The sequence below is a fragment of the Cavia porcellus genome, unplaced genomic scaffold, assembly GCF_034190915.1.
Source record: "Cavia porcellus strain 051 isolate PalLab524CR breed Dunkin Hartley unplaced genomic scaffold, mCavPor4.1 scaffold_3, whole genome shotgun sequence".
Classification (NCBI taxonomy): Eukaryota; Metazoa; Chordata; class Mammalia; order Rodentia; family Caviidae; genus Cavia; species Cavia porcellus.
The window spans coordinates 20,057,623-20,074,908 of record NW_026947486.1 but is presented as its reverse complement, the minus strand read 5'-3'; the positions used below and the strand labels follow the sequence as shown (position 1 = coordinate 20,074,908).

Genomic DNA, 17,286 nt, shown 5'->3' with positions numbered 1-17,286 from the left:
ATGTAGACCAGCTGGCCTTGAACTCACTATTTGAGCCCAGACTGGCCTCGAATTATCAGCCATCCTCTTGTCTCAGCCTCCCAAGCACTGGCATTATAGGTGTGTACCAGCATGCCCAGCTCACTATCTTTGATTTCTTGTGCCTTGTCTGGTCTCTTCCCCCAGAATGCCCATTTCACCCTACCCCCTGAGATAGTACCTGGTTTGCAGAAATATTTGTGGAATGCTTGAGCTGGGAAGTTCAAGCCATCTTACGCAACATAGCATGACCCCTTCAGAAAGACAAAAGAAAAGAAAAGAAAAGCTAAATGACTTAGAATGTAAAAGAATAAATGAATGAGTGAGTGAACATATACATGTATGACTAAATAAAATGGGATAAATGCATAAAAGGGACTTTAGGGGTAAATGACCCCAAATTTCCACACTTGCAATGTAAGCAAATCCAGACTTAACAGACTAAAGGACAATTATTTTATTTTTGTCTTAAAATCCTTGCATGAAGAGAACTAGGAAATGTTGTTTAAAAAGGGCCCCCAGGAATGCTAGGGTTGAGTATGGGGCACAGTTGCAAGTGACAGCACTGGAGGTGGGGCCTGGAAGCTGCAGTGGACTTCAGCCTGAGGCAGGGGTAGGAGCGGAGCAGGCACAGTGAGAGCCACTGGCCTGAGGGGAGGGGCCCAGGTGTAGCTCAGTCGTCCCATTCGTCATCTTCATCATCATCTCCAGCCTGGTCCTCTCCTTCGTCTGGAAAGAAAGACACGGAGGTGACTCAGAATGGATGGAAGAGGGAGGGGTTCTTGGGGATGAGGACCCATAGCCTCGGAGGCTGAAATCTCCCATTAAAGGGAGAAGTGGGGGCAAAATAGGGATCACAGTTGGGAACTGGCCAGGCTTGGTGGTGCACACCTCTAATCCCAGCACTCGAGAGGCTGATTCAGGAGGATCAGGTTGAGTCCAGCCTGGACTACATAGTGAGTTCAAGGCCAGCCTGAACTACATAATGAGACCTTGTCTCAAAACAAGAAAATGAGATTTGTTAATAATATTGTCATGTAATGGATTCATATTAATCTATGGACACACTGTGTCCATAAGATTAATGGCAATATTACTGTCAAAGTTGAAGTGTATTATTGTAACATAATAGGTTGAGATCAATATTAAATCATATAATGAGTTGAGGATGATATTATTGGTACATTAGAAGATTAACATTAACATTATTATAAAAAGACTGAGTTATAATATTACTATCAAATAACAATTTGTTAAATTAAATGTGTTGACACACAGAGTTAAAATTAACATTAGGTAGATGTGGTTGCATAAACCTGTAATCCCAGAACTCTGAGAGGCTGTGGCAGGAGCATTATAAATTTGAACCCAACCTGGGCAACTGAATGACATATTAAGACCCTGTCTCAAAGAAAAAATGTACAGAAGGGCTGAGGATATAGCTCAGTACAAAGGACATGGGCTCAATCTCCAGTACCAAAAAAAAGTTAATATTATTATGAAGATAAGGTTCTTTAGTTGGGCATGGTGATGCATTGGTGCATGCCTATAATCCTAACCCTTGGGAGGTTGAAGCAGGAAAATTTCCATGAGTTCAAGGCCAGCCGGAGCTACATAGTGAGTGCAAGGCTAGCCTCAATTATAGAGCAAGCCCTCATCTCAAAAAAAAAAAAAGAGAGAAACAAACAAAAACAAAACAAGATAGGGTTCTTTATAAATATGATGACAGGGCCAGGGACTTAGCTCAGAGGCACAAGTGCCTACATGGCATGCGCAAGGTTGTGAGTTCCATCCTTAGTACCAATAAAATAAAATAAATAAATAAATAAATATCATGACACAGTGGGCTAATGTTAATAATACTAAACATGTGGGACTAATGTTAATATTGTGGACATACCTTGGCATTAACGTTATTTTTTTGTCTTTTTGAGACAGGGTCTCGCTATGCAATTCAGGCCGGCCTTGGTCTCACTTTGTAGCCCAGGCTGATCTCGAACTTGCAAGGATCCTCCTGCCTCAGCCTCCCAAGTGCTGGGATTACAGGGATGAGCCACCATGCCTGGCTTTAATGTTATTATTATCAAGCCAAATTACATTATTGTCAAACAATAATGTTAACACTAAAAAAGGGAGTGCCAGGCAAGTATGCAGTTGCTAGTGGATCTGGCCCTTTTCAAACAGGGCTGTCAGAGGGGTCCAGTGCAGGTCTCAGCAGGACAGACTCACCTGAGGAGTGGATGACACGGCTTCTCTTCTGCATCACGTGCATGAGCGCGCCCACCAGACCATCTGAGCTCTGTGGTGGGGGCTGTACAGCTGCACTCTCCATGGCTCCGAGCGTCTGCAAGTCAGCAGGGTTGGGTGCAAAGGGGTCAGGCTTACCAGAAGAGCATTTCGTCTTCCACACACTCCAATCTCTGGCAAGGGTCCCCACAAATCTCCCAACCCTATCACGGAACCCCCAAAGCATGACACCCCTGTCAGTCTTGGCCTCAGCCCCCGCAATATCCTGATTTGCACAGAACATCCCTGAGTCACAGACCCCAAGTTTTCCATCCTCCTGGTTCTCACCTTGTTCAGCTGAATTCCCTGCCGGATTTGATCCAAAAGTGCCCCCCGACCCCCACCAGGGGCCAGGCCTCCCCCAGACCCTAGAGTGGGAGGGGGTGGGGGAGGAACTGGCCCGCCCCCGGTGCTGGTTGGTGGCAGTGGTGGTGCTGGCGGTGGAGGTGGCACGGGTGGCCCCCCAGCTCCAGAGAGTGGTGGGGGAGGTTGGCCAGAACGTCCAGTGGCAGGAGGGGGTGGTGGTGGAGGGCCACCTCGGCCTGGGGGAGGCGGTCCCCGGGGAGTCGGTGGCGGTGGGGCAGCCCCCAAAGGTACAGGGGGCAGTGGACCAGAACGACCCTTGTTACCCCCCACAACAGGGGGCCGGGTGGGCTGGTTCCCTCCTCGGCATGGCGGTGGGGGTGGTGGAAGTGGCTCTGCAGGAGAAAACACACAACTGTTGGTCCTGTCCTTTTCTACTGTGCAGCGTAGGGCTTTCTAGACACATGGAGAGACTTCAGTGTATCTAAAAGGTATGGATATCAGAGCTGCTGAAGGAGAATCGGACTCACCCTGCCGCCTCATCTCTTGCCGCACTGCCTCCAGTCCGCCCTGGTCCTCTATGAAGTCATAGATGAGTTTGGAAGTCTCTGCATCTGTGAGCTGGGCCTCGCTGATTCCCGCCCTGGAGAAGAGGCTCCGAAGATCTGGGTCTAGATTGTTCACCTGCCAGGAAGGGGTGTAGCATGAAGGCACAATGGGAGGGCAGGGATTATTAATGGGTCCATCCCACCCCGGCTGAGGGAAGTGAGAAAGGCAGGGTCTGGGGATGGAGTCTTGAGTAGGAATCTGGAAGGGCTGCACGGAGGTGAACCGCGTGCAGGGGCCTTTGGGACTACTTACGTCAAATCCATTCTGGGGGTCCCAGCCCACGTGACTGACATGTCTGGAGGAGGGGAAGAAACTCCAGTGAAACCCACTATCTTCCCTTCCTAAGGAAGCCCCCCTGCCCGCTCCTGCCCAGGGGGACTCAGGAACTAAGTGAGGGAATGAGTCCAAAAGAGATAATGAGTGGAGGCACAGTTACAGGACTAGAAAGGGCCCAAAATTTGTGGCCCCAATGTGGTCATCTGTCCCTCTTGCCATCATCCACCACCCAATTTTTGTTTACTTATCCATTCATAAACCACTGATCTGCCTATAAATCCATCCCTCCAGGCAGCTACTCACACACATATGTTTACCCATTTGTCCACCAACCTGATTTCACATAGTCCATCTGCCCATCTATCTACCCATGTGCCCACCTTTCAATCCATCCACTCATTTTCCTAACGCATTCAACCCCATACTTCAACCCATTCACTCACTAACTCACCCATTCACCTGTCCAGTTGCCCACCCACCAATCTGGCCTCCCTCTTGGCACGAGATTGTCCACCTTTTTTTTGGTGGGTTTTTTTTTTTTTGAGACATGGTTTCACTATGTAGTTCAGACTGGCCTTGAGCTCACTTTGTAGCCCAGGCAGGCTTCAAACTTGCAGTGATCCTCCTGCATCAGCCTCCCAAGTCCTGGGATTACAGATATGTGCCACCATGCCTGACCGTGCACCTTTTTGTATCCTCTGCTAGCCTGAGGGGCTCACAGGGGAAGGGTTCTCACTTGAAATCCTTGGGTGCACCAATGTCCGCCTTGCTGATCTTCTTCTTCCCTGAGCGTTTCTTATCAGCTGGGCTAGGACTGGGTGCTGGGAGCCCACGATATCGTGAACTTGTGATGTCAGGGTTGTGGATGTCCACTGTGAGTAGCCCCAAGGACACGGAGCCAGCTGATGGGCCTGTGGAGAATACAGGACAAATGGGCTGCTCACCCCCCATCCCTACTGGCCAAAGCACAAGAACAAGAACTGTGAAGGCAATTGGAGGAGTTTGTTTAATTGCTATGCAAGGAGGGAGGAATCTAAGGGTCTGTGGAGATATGGGCAGATGTCAAAGACGATGCATGCATTCATGGATTTATTCATTTATTAATTCACTCATGCTAATCACTACAGTATTTACTCATTTGTTCCCTGACTTGTTGACTGATTAGTTTGTTAAATGATTTATTCACTAATTCAGTCATTCATTTAATCATTTCACTGACTAGAATATTGTCATATATCATTGTCCATTCGTTTACTGAATGATCCATCCATGTGTTTATCCACATATGTATTCACCTATCTACCTATAACCTACCTATAGATCTGTGCATCTATTCATACTTTCAATTTCCCATCAGTTCATCCTTCCATGTAACTATCCATCTTCCACCAGTCTATTCACTCACCCATCCATCAATATGTCTGCATACCCATCCATCCACCCAACCCTTCACCCAGTCATGTACTCAGCCAACTACCCATCCAACCACCCTCCCTTCACCAATCCATCCATCAAGAGACACAGGAAAGAATCACCACTCACCCCCTTGGTCCCCGCTTGGATGTGAGGGCAGAGGTGGGAGCCCTCCTCTTCTCTCTGGGAAGATGGAATGGGTCAGGAGTTCTCATAACCCTGCCAGTTTCCTGGGCCAGGCCCTTACTGCCCCATCTGCATTAAAGGACTCACCTTCATTGCCTGGTGGTGGTGGTGGTGGTAGCTGGCGTCTATCTGTGACTAGACAGGTAGATTCAGAGCCATAAGAAGGGCTTCTCTAGTTCCCCATCCATACACTCACTGTCCCAACCATTATCCTCCCCCAAAGCCTCCTCACCTCCACTTTGCCTCTGATTCCTTTTTTGTATCTTCTCCTGCACCAGGGCCTGGAAGGCCTGGGCCTCGCCCTCGTCAGCAAAGTTCAGCCCCACCTGGCAGTCCTGCACATGCCCTGGGGTCAGCAGTCTCCCAGGCCCCCTACCTTTCCTCTCTCCTCCTCACACCCCAGTGAAGGCCCAAAGACCCTAGGCCACTTACATCTCCCGCGAAGGTATGGAAGAAGCTCGTGGGAGCCAAGTAGACCAGCTGTGAATACAGCTCCTGTTCCCAGAGGAGCCGGCCAGCCTGGGGAGGATGGGGATACACTGACACTGAGGCACACTGGGGTCTATGACCAGGTTCTGGGGTGTGATGGCCAGGTTTTGGGTCCCAGGGTCTGATCTGGAAATTTTCAACTCAGCATCAAATAGTTGGTGGTCTAGGTGTCAGATGTCTAGGGTTGGGGTATGGATGGAGAGGCTTAGCTTGGGGGTTCAGGACCCTAGATGTGGTTACCTGGGGGTTCAAATTTCAGAATTTAGAATTCTGGTCCCAGATACATTTAAAATGCTGTGTTCAGAACGGATTTGAAGTTGAGGCACAATTACAGTACTCTTTATTTTCTTTTTTTGTTTGTGAAACACATTAGACTTAGGAGTATATTACTGTTTGGGTATATAGAGATCTTGCCATGGAAACCTGGGGCGGGTTGCCTCAGACCTAGAAAGGCAAGGCAGAGTTTGGATCTGGATGGCTCTTTGGTTCTGGGGCTTAGGGGTTTACTATCTGTCTGAAGGGTCAGGGTTATGGACACAGATTTGCATGGGGGCAGCACAGAGAACAGCCTTGTGTGCACAGTGGGCCACAGGGTTACCTGAAGGCCATAAAGACGGATGAAGTAGGACTTTTGTGGGTTGTCCTTCACAAAGCACACGGCCCCACAGTGTTCCATGGTCCAGTGCTGGGCTCCAGGGGGCAGCGCCAGGTACAGCTGAACAACTGCAGTGGCCAGTGTCTGCGGGGAGAGTAGGGTCAGTGGAGTCTGCTCAGGGGTAGCCTGAGGGATGAGAAGCCAGGCCTAGGCCTTTCTTGCCCATGGCAATCATAGGCCTGGAGGTAGAGTTGTAGCAAAAGGGAAGGCCAGAGATGCAGAGATCTTCCTGGTATGGCGGACCAGTGGTAAGTGGGTCCTAGAAGATGGGATGAAGGAGAGGGAAAGGAGTAGGAAAGGATGGGAAGAAAGAGGAGGAGGGGGGAGGGATGGGGAAGAGGAGGGGCTGAGAGGACAAGGAGAAAAGGGAAGGAGCCTGGAGATCAAGCCCCAGCTCACCAAGCATTTCCGGCCGAGCATCTCAAAGAGGCGCTGGTTCTCATGGTCCTGCAGGAGGCTGGAAGGAATGTTCTGAGCCGCTCCTGCTCGGGACCCAGGCCTGCCTCCCACAGGGCCCCCACTCATGGTTCTTCAGTCCTTGTCCTCTCTGCCTAGGCTCCGGGTGCAGGGTAAAGAAGAGGAACTTCCGCAGTGAGCAAGGGAACAGGAAGTGCAAAAAGCCACAAGGGAAACAAGTCCTCGGGGCCTGCAGTGGGCTTGGCCTCCGCCTCCCTGGGACAGGCTCAAGCCCTCCTCCTTCAGGTTGAGGCTCTCCTCCACTTGACTGGCTAATCCCTTCTTGACTAGCTTTGGCTTCCCACCTCTTTCTGACTCCTTGGGCCCATATTCTTCTGCTGCCTCAGGCCTGCCTCCTGCTGGCAGTGAGAGAGCTGAGCCATCTTGGGCACTTCTGCAGAGCTGGTGCCACAGGGAGCAGTCAAAGGGCCCTTGGTCTGCTTCCTGCCCTAAGGACCCAGGTAGCCTGGGGCAAGGGGGGGGCACAGGACCAAGACCAAGTCAGGAAGGGTTGCTGTAGCAGCTTTTCATTTTAATTACAGAGCCCCAGGCAGGTGTGATGTCATAGGCCTATAATCTCAGCACTCAGAAGGCTGAGGCAGCAAGATCACTAAGTTTAAGGCCGGCCTGGACCACATAGTAGTTTGAAGTCCAGCCTGTACTACATGGTGAGACCCTGTCTCAAAAAAACAAATAAGTTAAATGAATAAATAAATAAATAAAAATAAATAAATAAAATTACGGAGACCGTCCCTACTCTGAACCCCTGACATTGCAACAGTTTACAGTTTAAGCACAAGACTTACAGCTCCATATCTTTGCCTCCCTATAGCTCCCAAATTAATTCCTCAATCTCTCTCTCTCTCTCTCTCTCTCTCTCTCGCTCTCTCTCTCTCTCTTATATCAAAGATTGAACCCAGAGCTTTCACAAAGAGCTACATCCCCAGCCATTTATTTATCAGTTTGTTCATTTGTTTTGTTGTAGTGGGAATGAATCTGAGGCCTTCTTACTGAACTATATCCTATCCCTAACCGTTACTTTTAATTTTTACATTTTGAGACAAGATCTTGATAAGTTGCTACATTGCTCAGGCTGAGCTCAAACTTGGCATTCTACTATATTCCTTTCTCTTTTGTGGTACTGGGACTTGAACCCAGGGTGTTGTGCATGCTTGGCATGTGGTATACCACAGAGCTATACTTTCAGTGCCTCTACTTTTATCTTAACATTCATGTAGCACTCAATGCATGTGTCAGCCACTGTTCTAACCCCTTTGTCCTAAAAAGACTTTAGACCTTCGAACACCTTCTAAGATCCTATAGCAGTGATGGCACACCAATGGCATGGGTGCCCAGTAGCCTGTTTGTATCACTGAATGCTCTAAAATGTTCACCGTCATTGGCTTTATAGATTATACACTATTATGTGTCTTATTTTAGTGGGTTTTTTTGAGACAGGGTCTCACTATTCAGTTTAGGTTAGCCTTGAGCTCATTTTGTAGCCAAGACTGCAACAATCTCCCTGCCTGAGCTTCTTGGTGCTAGGATTACAGGCGTGTGCCACCATGCCAGCTGCAGAGCACCTGATTGCAAGCCCAAGAGAGATGGAGTGCAGAGCACACATTTTTGTCCATCTCTTCTACACCTTCTGTCCTATTTTGATTCCTATTTGCCTGTAGCAGTAATTGGTTTTTGTCAGTGCTATGCAGTGTCTCATGCTGTGAAGGGGTTTCCCACCAGCAGATCCGGGGCCACCTGCGGCTATTGCTGTTGGAGTGATGCTGCAGTGTTGGTTGCCACACACAGGTAGGCCATTTGGAGACAGGAGGCTCTCAAGTCCAGGAGAGCAGTCAGTCTGGGTGCTGAACAGGTCTGGAGTGTGACTGATATGTGACTGACATGGTTGACGTCCTGAACAGACCAGTGTGCCTCCAGGGCAAGCCCCTCAGAGGCCATGCCCGCTGATTCAAAGCCTCTCCTGTGCCCAAGCTCCATGTCCCATGCCCTGTGGCAGCTGCAACTTTCTCCCGCCTCATCCTCATCTCAGCTTAGGGTGCCTGAAATTTAGCAAGCTATTTCATACCCCCAGGCCAGGGACACTTATCAACTCACTTTCCAACTATTGATGAGGGCCAGCTCCTACATGGCCTTAAAAACCACTGTGGAGCCATGGTGGTACAAACCTGTAAGCCCAGCACTTGGGAAGCTGAAGCAGGTGGATCACCAAGAGTCTGAGGCCAGTCTGTGCTACATTGTGAGTTCAAGGCCAGACAACTACACAGGGAGACCTTGTCTGAAAAAAACCAAAACAGCAACAAAACAAAGCAAAACAAAAACACCTTGTAGCCAGGTGTGGTAGCATATGCCTGAAATCCCAACTACTCAGGAGGCTGAGGCAGGAGGATGGTAAGTTTGAGGTGAGTTTGGGCAATTTAGTCAGGCTCTGCCCTCCTTCCCAAAAAGACTGTGGGCCGCAGGTGCCACTCAGAAGTAAAGCACTTGGCTTGCATGTGTGAAGCTCTGGATTCCATCTTCAGCATCACAAAACTAAATAAACAAATATAAAATATAGATACAAACCAGGCGTGGTAGCTCACACCTGTAATTCTAGCACTCGGGAGGCTGAGGCAGGAGGATCGTTGTGAGTTCGAGACCAGCCTGGGCTACAAAGTGAGCTCAAGGCCAGCCTGAACTGCATAGGGAGACCCTGTCTCAAAGAGACCAAAAAAATGTAGATACACATTTTTACAAAGCCATTGCATTTGCTCATTTCAACACTGCTCACTAAGCAGTCTCCCTGCAAAATACCTGGAGCAAACCAGACATGCAGCAATGTGTGGAAGGAACTCATGAAGCCTTGCACATGCCAGGCAAGTGCTTTACCACAGAGACACACCCCTAGCTCTTTTTCAATTCTGAGACAAGGTCTTGCTAAATCTCTGACACTAGCCTTGCTCTTGCAATCCTTTTGCCTCAGCTTCCCAAGTAGCTGGAACTATGGGTGTCAGCAAACACACCCAGCTAACTAGACCTTTTTATTACATATTATTATTATCAGGAGGAGGAGGAAGAAGAAGGGGAGTGGTACTGGGGATTAAAACCCAGGGCTTCTGTGCTGCCACACAACCCCAGTACATCCTCCCTTTATTTTAAATTATTTTGAGATAGTGTCTTCTTATATAGTTCAGACTGATAGCCCAGGCTGCCTTTAAACTTGTAGTGATCCTCCTGCCTTGGCTTCCAAATGCTGGGAACACAGGTGTGCGCAGCATTTCTAGCCCAATTCTTTTTATTTATTGTTTATTTAATCTTCTTCTTCTTTTTTTTTTTTTTTACTGGTACCAGGGATCGAACTCACGATCATGTGCTTGCAAGGCAGGCACTTACGCTGCTGAGCTAAATCCCCAGCCCTGTTTCTTTAATCTTGAGACAGGGTATTTTTAAATCACTAAATTATCCAGGGTGGGCTTGAATTTGTCATCTTTTTGTCTCAGCCTCTCAAAGTGCTAGGATTATGCATGTCACCATGCCTGGCCAATATGTCTAATTTGATTGTTTTCTCAGATGTTTCCAAGTGCCTTCTGTTTCTTAGCTCATTTAACATGCAAGGGTGATCCCATGCAGTGAGCACAAATCTTTTCCTACTTTGCTGGTGGGGAGGTTGAAGCCCAGAGAAGCTGAGGTAACTTACCCCAGGTGCCACCACTTGGAAATGGTGCAGCAAAGGCCACGTCTATGAGAAATGGTTACCAAACTGTTAGGTGTCACACAGGGGCCAAGATAAAATTGTTCTGACTCTTCTGTGTCTTTTGTTTTCCATCTTCTTCCACCTTTCTCTGCCTCCAGCTCTGTCCCCTTTAACTCTGCATCAGGGGATGACAACTTTGCTACACTTGCAAGTTGTCTTTTTAAAAATAGCACTTAAGTTCCAGGGATATAGCTCATTGGCATAAGTGCACAAGGTCCTGAGTTCGATTCCCGGTACCCCCCAAAATAACAATAATAAATAAAATAAAATAAAATAAAATAAGCACTTCACTCAGGAGTCTGAAGCAGGAGGATCACTGTGAGTGTGAGGCCGACCTGAGCTACAAAGTGAGTTCAAGGCCAGTTTGAACTGGATAGTGAGACCCTGTCTCAAAAAGACAAAAATAAAATAAAATAAAAATTACCATTTAAAAAAGGAGCCAGGTGTGGTGGTGAATGCCTGTAATCCCAGCACTCAGGAGGCTGAGGCATGAGGATCCTTGTGTGAGACCAACCTGGGTTACAAAGTGAACTCAAGGCTAGCCTGAACTGCATAGAAATACCTTGTATTAAAAAATGAATAAATGAGAGAGAGAGAGAAAGAGAGAGAGAGAGATGAGTAAAGAAGGGAAAAATGGAAACAAAGTTTTTGTAAATGGGGTGGGGAGGAGGGGTTGAAGGGAGGGTAGGGGAATGGGAAAAAAGAATCAATTTGTATTATGTACAAGTATAAATTCTCTATGATGAATATAATCATTGTGTATATCTAAAATGTATCAATAAAATATAATTTTAAAATGTACCAATAAAATATGATTGGCAAAAAATAAAATTAACACTTAAAAGTTAGATTTCCTGCTGTGTATGGTTGTACATGCTCTAGCACTCAGAAGGCTGAGGCAGAAGGATTTCAAGATCCAGGTCACCCTGTACTACATAGTGAGATGAAGGCCAGCCTGGACTAAATCAGACCTTGCCTCAAAAGGGGAGGGACAGATGTACGACACATACCTGTAATCCCAAATTCCAGCATTTTGGAGATTGAGGCAGGAGGATCACTGCAAATTTGAGGCTAATCTGGGCTACAGAGTGAGACCCTGTCTCTATTTTTTGGTACCAGGAATCAAACTCAGGACCTTGTGCTTGCCAGGCAGTCCCTGTGCTGCTAAGCTATATCCCTGGCCCAAGACCCTGTCTCTTAATAAAGAAATAAACACATTTTTGAAAAAGGGTCTTGATAAATTGCTAAATTGACCAGGCTGGGCAGGAATTTGGGATCCTCCTGCTTCAGCCTCCCAGAGTGTTGGGATTATAGGTGTGCACCATCACACCTAGGTTCAATATTTCCTTTTAGTAAATGACATTAAATGTTCAAGTGGTAGTGGTGTGGGGCAGTCCTGCAACATCAGGCCCTTGTCAATTTAGTCCCAAAGCACTGTCATCATGGTGACAACCAATATCTGCCTCACAGGAATCTCCACCCCCTACCTGAGCCAGGCAGGAACTCAACCCTCCTCTGTCCTGTTCTCTTCGGCATCAGATAAAAGAGCTACAGGATCATCACTTCATCCCAGCAGCCTTCTCCTCCCAAACCCCTTGATACCTTCCTCCTCTGGGCTCACAGGTCTCACCACCTATTTTCAGTGTCCCCACTTTCTGTAGTTTCTGGGGTAGCCCGGCCTCAGTGCTTGTGCCCACAGGAGTGTTTGCGATCCAGACTGAGCCTCCTAAGGAAGAGGGCAGGGGAGGGGGACTTAGTCGAAATGTTCAAATTGGCCAGGGGTGCTGGCATACACCTTTAATCCCAGTATTTGGAAGATTGAGGCAGGAAGACTGCTATGAGTTCAAGGCCAGCCTAAACTACAGAGTGAGACCAATATGAAATGAAACAAGAAAAAATTGTAAAGTTAATAGGTACTAATAACAAGGGAAAATAAAATAGTATTTAAAAAGAACCCAGAGTGGCAGTGCACACCTGTAAATCCAGCACCCTGGGAGGCTGAGGCAGGAAGACTGCATATTTAAGTCCAGCCTGGGTAATTTATCGACCTATTGAAAGTCTGTCTTACGATAAAAAATGAGAGATGGAAATGTAGCTCAGTGTGACTGACCTGGGTTCACTCAACAGTATCCACTGCAAAAATAAACAGCCAATAGAAATTAACACTGGCTGTTTGAGGTTGTGATTTTTATTTTATTTTACTTTTTTTGTACTGGAGATGGAACTCAAGGCCTTTGTGCTGAGCTACATTCCCAGCCGTTTTTAATAAAATTTAAAAAAAAAAATTTTTTTTTCTTTTTGGTACCAGGGATTGAACTCACAACCTCATGCTTGCTAGGGGAACGCTTATGCAGCTGAGCTAAATCCCCAGCCCTAAAATTTTAAAATTTAAGACAGGGTCTCCATAGGTTGTTGAAATATCCAGGCTGGATTTGAATTTAAACCCAGGTGTGTGACACCAAGCCTGGCTAAGATTGTAATTTTTATCTTCTTGTTGGCTTTATTTCTTGTTCTTTAGTTCTTTCTATACTTTATATGCATTACTTACGTAAATTTACTTTTCTTTTCTTTTTTTTTTTTTGAGACAGGGTCTTCCTATGTGGTTCAAACTGGCCTCAAACTTGCCAGCGATCCTTCTGCTGCAGCCTCCGGAGTTCTGGGATTACAGGCGTGCTTCATCACTCTTTGCTAAATTCATGTTTTTTAACCATTTCAAAAACGACTCGTGATGTGAGGAGCACATGCTATGACACATTTTATGTATGTATGTATGTAGTTTCGATTTTTTGAGACGGAGTCTCACTGTATACTTCAGGATGGTCTTAAACTATAACTATGTAGAGTAGGCCGACCTCCAACTCCCAGTGATCCTTCAGCTGCAGCCTCCAAAGGCGCACACCACCACACCCCGCACTACGGTACTAGGGATCGAACTCAAGACTTCACACTTGTCTAGCAGGCGCTTTCGCCACTGAGCTAAGTCCCCGGCCCACTATGATACATTTTTAAAGGCAGAAAACAAATGTTCTATAAATGCAGGCTTAGTTTTACGATATGTTTATTCACGCATTAGAAACAGAAAGGAGGAAAAGCATTCGGCTCCACCCCGGGACGCGCATGCCCAAGCCTCGCGACCCCCACCCTTCGCGGAGACTTGCCGCACCTGGCAGGACCTCCCCGGCGGAGGTGGGGTGGGAGTGTGCGCACTGGCCCGCGCCTAGGCCAGACCAGCGGGGCGGGGCGGCCTTTTTGCCCGCGCCACGTTGCCTGTGGGGAAGGAGTGCGGAGTACAGTGAGGGGATGCCTCTTGCTGGCTTGCGGACCGATCCGTTCTGCCCAAGACTGTGTCCTCTCATCGCTCTCCAGAGTGCCCTCAGCCTCTTTCACTTTGGCCTTACTATCCTTGCTCCCCTCCCCCATCCCTCTATTCCTCAATTTTGAACCCGCTCTCAACACACTGGAGCAAGTAATTGGCTCTAGGGCGGACCGACCGTAGTAGCCCTGACTGGTCAATGACTGAACTGAGATCTCTGTTATGCTCGGGAATTGCACCGCTCTGGGAATCACATAGTCCTCCCCCATCCTGCATACCCAATTCTCATTGGTTATCGCTTCGGAGCATGCGCCTGAGGGCCAGTTTCTCGTCTGGGCTTTCCGGAAGTGGGCCCTGGGGGTTTCAGATGACGTGTTAAGAATCCGCCCTAGAGGGTAGGACTGCTCATGTGTAAAGGAGTGTGAGTGCCACTGTTGGAAGTAAGTGACACCTCTCACAGGGCCTGGCGCTTCCATTGAGACTTCTGTAACAAATCTAGCAAAGTTTTTCTGCCTGTGCCCAGCCATTCTTAAATTCATTTATTCTCTAGTTTCTCAAAGTGTTACTTTGTATTTGGATTTTTTGGATGGGACAGGCAGTGAGTGTTTGGTTCTCCCCATACCATAAGTCTCAGAGCCAGCATCCTGTGATGTTTAGATGCAATAGATTAAGGTTATATTAACTCTGACAAAATAGATTAAACATTTACAGCAGTTAAAAGCTGCCCCTTGGGCTGTGTACATAGCTCAGCGGCATAAGTGCCTGCCTGGCAAGCAAGGTCCTGAGTTTGATTCCAGATACTGGAAAAAAAAAAAGGTGTGTGCCACTATGCCCTTGGCTGGGCATAGTGGCACACACCTGTAATCTCAGCAATCTGGAGGCTGACGCAGGAAGATCACCACAAGTTCGAGGTCAGCCTAGGCTACATAATGAATTCAAGGCCAGCCTAAACTACATAGGGAGACCCTGGCTCAAAAAACCAAGGCTGAAGCAACAAAGAACCTTACTGGATATAACAGAAACAATCAGGAAAAGGTATTAAATATGGTGGAAACATGCCTTGAAAAAAAGAAAAGGGAAAGACATGTGGCATGAGGTCCATGAAAGGGGGCCAAATCTATCAAGTAATGACTTCCAGGAAGAGCAGAGGTAGAGTAGCGTGCATGGAAGAGGTGAGGATGAGCTTTCAGTATTGCTCTGTGGTTAAGGGAAGCAGTTTTATTTGCAGAAGATAAAGGACTGTGATGGGCTAAATATATCTCCCTAAAATTCATGTGTTGGAACCCTGTCTCCAAAGTGACAGTATAGGACATGCCCCTTCAGGAGGTGACAGGTGATGAAGGTGGGGCTCCCATGAGTGGGATGAGTGATGCTATAAAAGAACCCCTCCCCAGGCCTGGGGGTTTAGCTCAGCCGCATAAGCGCCTGCCTTTCAAGCATGCATTCATAGGTTTGATCCACTGTACCAAAAAAGGAACCCCTCAGACTCCTGCACCTGTTTTGACCATGTGAAGACGAAGGACTCATCAGCCTGCAAGGGGTCTCAGTAGAACCTCACTGAGCTGCACCCTGACCCTGCACTTCCAATCTCCAGTACCTCAAGGAGTAAGTTTCTGTGGTTTAGAAGCCACCAGTCTGGGGGACTGGGCTATACCAGCCCAACGTGCCTAAGACAAACTGGGATCAAAAGAAGTGGTGTTGCTCTAATAAATACGTAATAGCACGGATGCTGCTTTGGAACTGGGTAGTGAGTGGGTAGAGGCTGGAAGAGTCCTGGTATGTAATGCAGAAAAGGCCTGTGTGCCTGTGAGTGGGTCTCTGAAGGTGACTCTGGTGAAGACTCAAAGAGAAAAGGAGAGTGCTACAGAGAAAGCTTCTGCCTTCCTTGGAAATACCTAAGTCATCATGAACAGATTTCTTGGCAGAAAAGTTGGATGGCAAAGTCTAAGGCCATTCTAATGAGATCTAGGGAAGTAATGGGGAACATGTTACTGGACAATGAAGAAAAAAGGATCCTTGTTATAAAGTGGGTATGGTGGCACAGGCTTATAATAGCAGGAGTTGGGAGGCTGAGGCAGAAAGAGCAACATGAGTTTGAGGACACTTGGACTATAAAATAAGACCCTATCTCAAAACAAAAGCAAAACGGAAAAAAAAGAAAAACCCAAAAGTGACCAAGAAAGGTCTTGGCTAAATTGTGTTTGTGCTTTTGTGTTTTGTAGACAGTAGAAGTCTTGAGTAATAGAAATGATATTTAGCTTAACAAAATGTTGAAGGATCAGCTTGGTTCCTCCTGATTGCTTATAGTAAACGTGAGAAATGAAGTGCAGACAAAATGGTTAAGTGAAAAGAGACTAGAACTTAGATTTGGAAAATTCTCAAATTGCCCATATTTTTTAAAAGAAAAGAATGCAGGCGCTTACACCACTGAGCTAAATCCCAGGCCGCATTATTGCAAAGCAGAACAAGAGTTAAATTGAGGCATTGTAAATTGGAGACTATCTGTGACACAGATTATATAGTGAAGTGGCCAGTAAATGGCAGAGACTTCTAGGTGTCTCAGCTCAGTCCATCTCTATCACTTTTTTGTAGCAAGTTAGTATATCACTCTATCTCACTAATTGCTGATAAACTCAGTTTTCCTTGAGTGCTATATGGCAACTTGTGCACAGTGGACAGAAAATGCTAGCTGGGCGTGGCGATACACACTAGTAATCTCAGCACTCTGGTAGCTGAAGCAGAACTGGTGCTTTCCAGCCAGCCTGAGCTACATAGCAAGACCATGTCTCAAAAACAAACAACCCTCCCCCAAACAAAACAAAACAAGATGGATGCCAGTTGCTAAAAGACAAAATATATTTGATGCAACTTTCAGAGCTGATGTTACTCAGTGGAGAGTGATATTTATTTAGAGTAGTAATATTTATTAATAAATAAATAAATAAACCAAGGTCAGACTCACCCTTGCCAGACAAGCACTGTGCCACTGAACTAAATCCTTGGCCTTGAGAATGATTTATTTTTAAATACCAGTTTTACTGCCACTATCCTTCAGCGGGTGCACTATTCCTGTAGCTACTGCAATACCAGGTCTATGCATGGAGTATACGGAGCAAGCTCCTATTCTGGCTCCCAGCTCCAAAATTCTGTGTACTATATTGTCCTCAAGTGGAGGATGTGCCAGGTGTGAAAGTGATAAGATCCCATGTGGCTGGGCACAGTGGTGCACACCTGTAATCCCAGCATTCGGGAGGCTGAGGCAGCAGGAGCAACATGAGTGTAAGGCTGTCCTGGGCTACATAGTGAGTTCAAGGCCAGCCTGAACTACATAGTGAGACCCTGTCTCAAAAGACAAACAAATCCTACAGGATTTTACAAAAGGCCAGAACTGATGGAGAGTGATCACCCAGGCTACTGGCTCTACCACTGCACTTCATTCATGTCTATGGGAGTAAACAAGCTCACTCTTTGTGCAAATCAAGAAACTTAACAGTAAGCCAGGGATATAGCTCAGTGGCACAGCACCTGCCTGGC

At 47.0% G+C, this 17,286-nt stretch overlaps 1 protein-coding gene and 1 pseudogene across 1 annotated transcript; both read right to left on the bottom strand.

Moving 5' to 3' along the window:
* Window positions 1-460: 460 nt before the first annotated feature.
* Was (WASP actin nucleation promoting factor) lies at window positions 461-6,836 on the bottom strand. Its single transcript, XM_063245802.1, has 12 exons — window positions 6,635-6,836; window positions 6,179-6,319; window positions 5,524-5,610; window positions 5,324-5,426; window positions 5,179-5,226; window positions 5,035-5,088; window positions 4,229-4,403; window positions 3,469-3,511; window positions 3,138-3,291; window positions 2,593-3,002; window positions 2,248-2,362; window positions 461-747 (listed from the first exon to the last, which is right to left on the bottom strand). The coding sequence occupies exons 1-12, from the start codon at window positions 6,758-6,760 to the stop codon at window positions 692-694; spliced, it is 1,512 nt and encodes a 503-aa protein (XP_063101872.1). The 5' UTR covers window positions 6,761-6,836; the 3' UTR covers window positions 461-691.
* Window positions 6,837-16,805: 9,969 nt separating this feature from the next.
* LOC111754760 (U2 spliceosomal RNA) lies at window positions 16,806-16,977 on the bottom strand (annotated as a pseudogene).
* Between the last annotated feature and the right edge of the window lie 309 nt (window positions 16,978-17,286).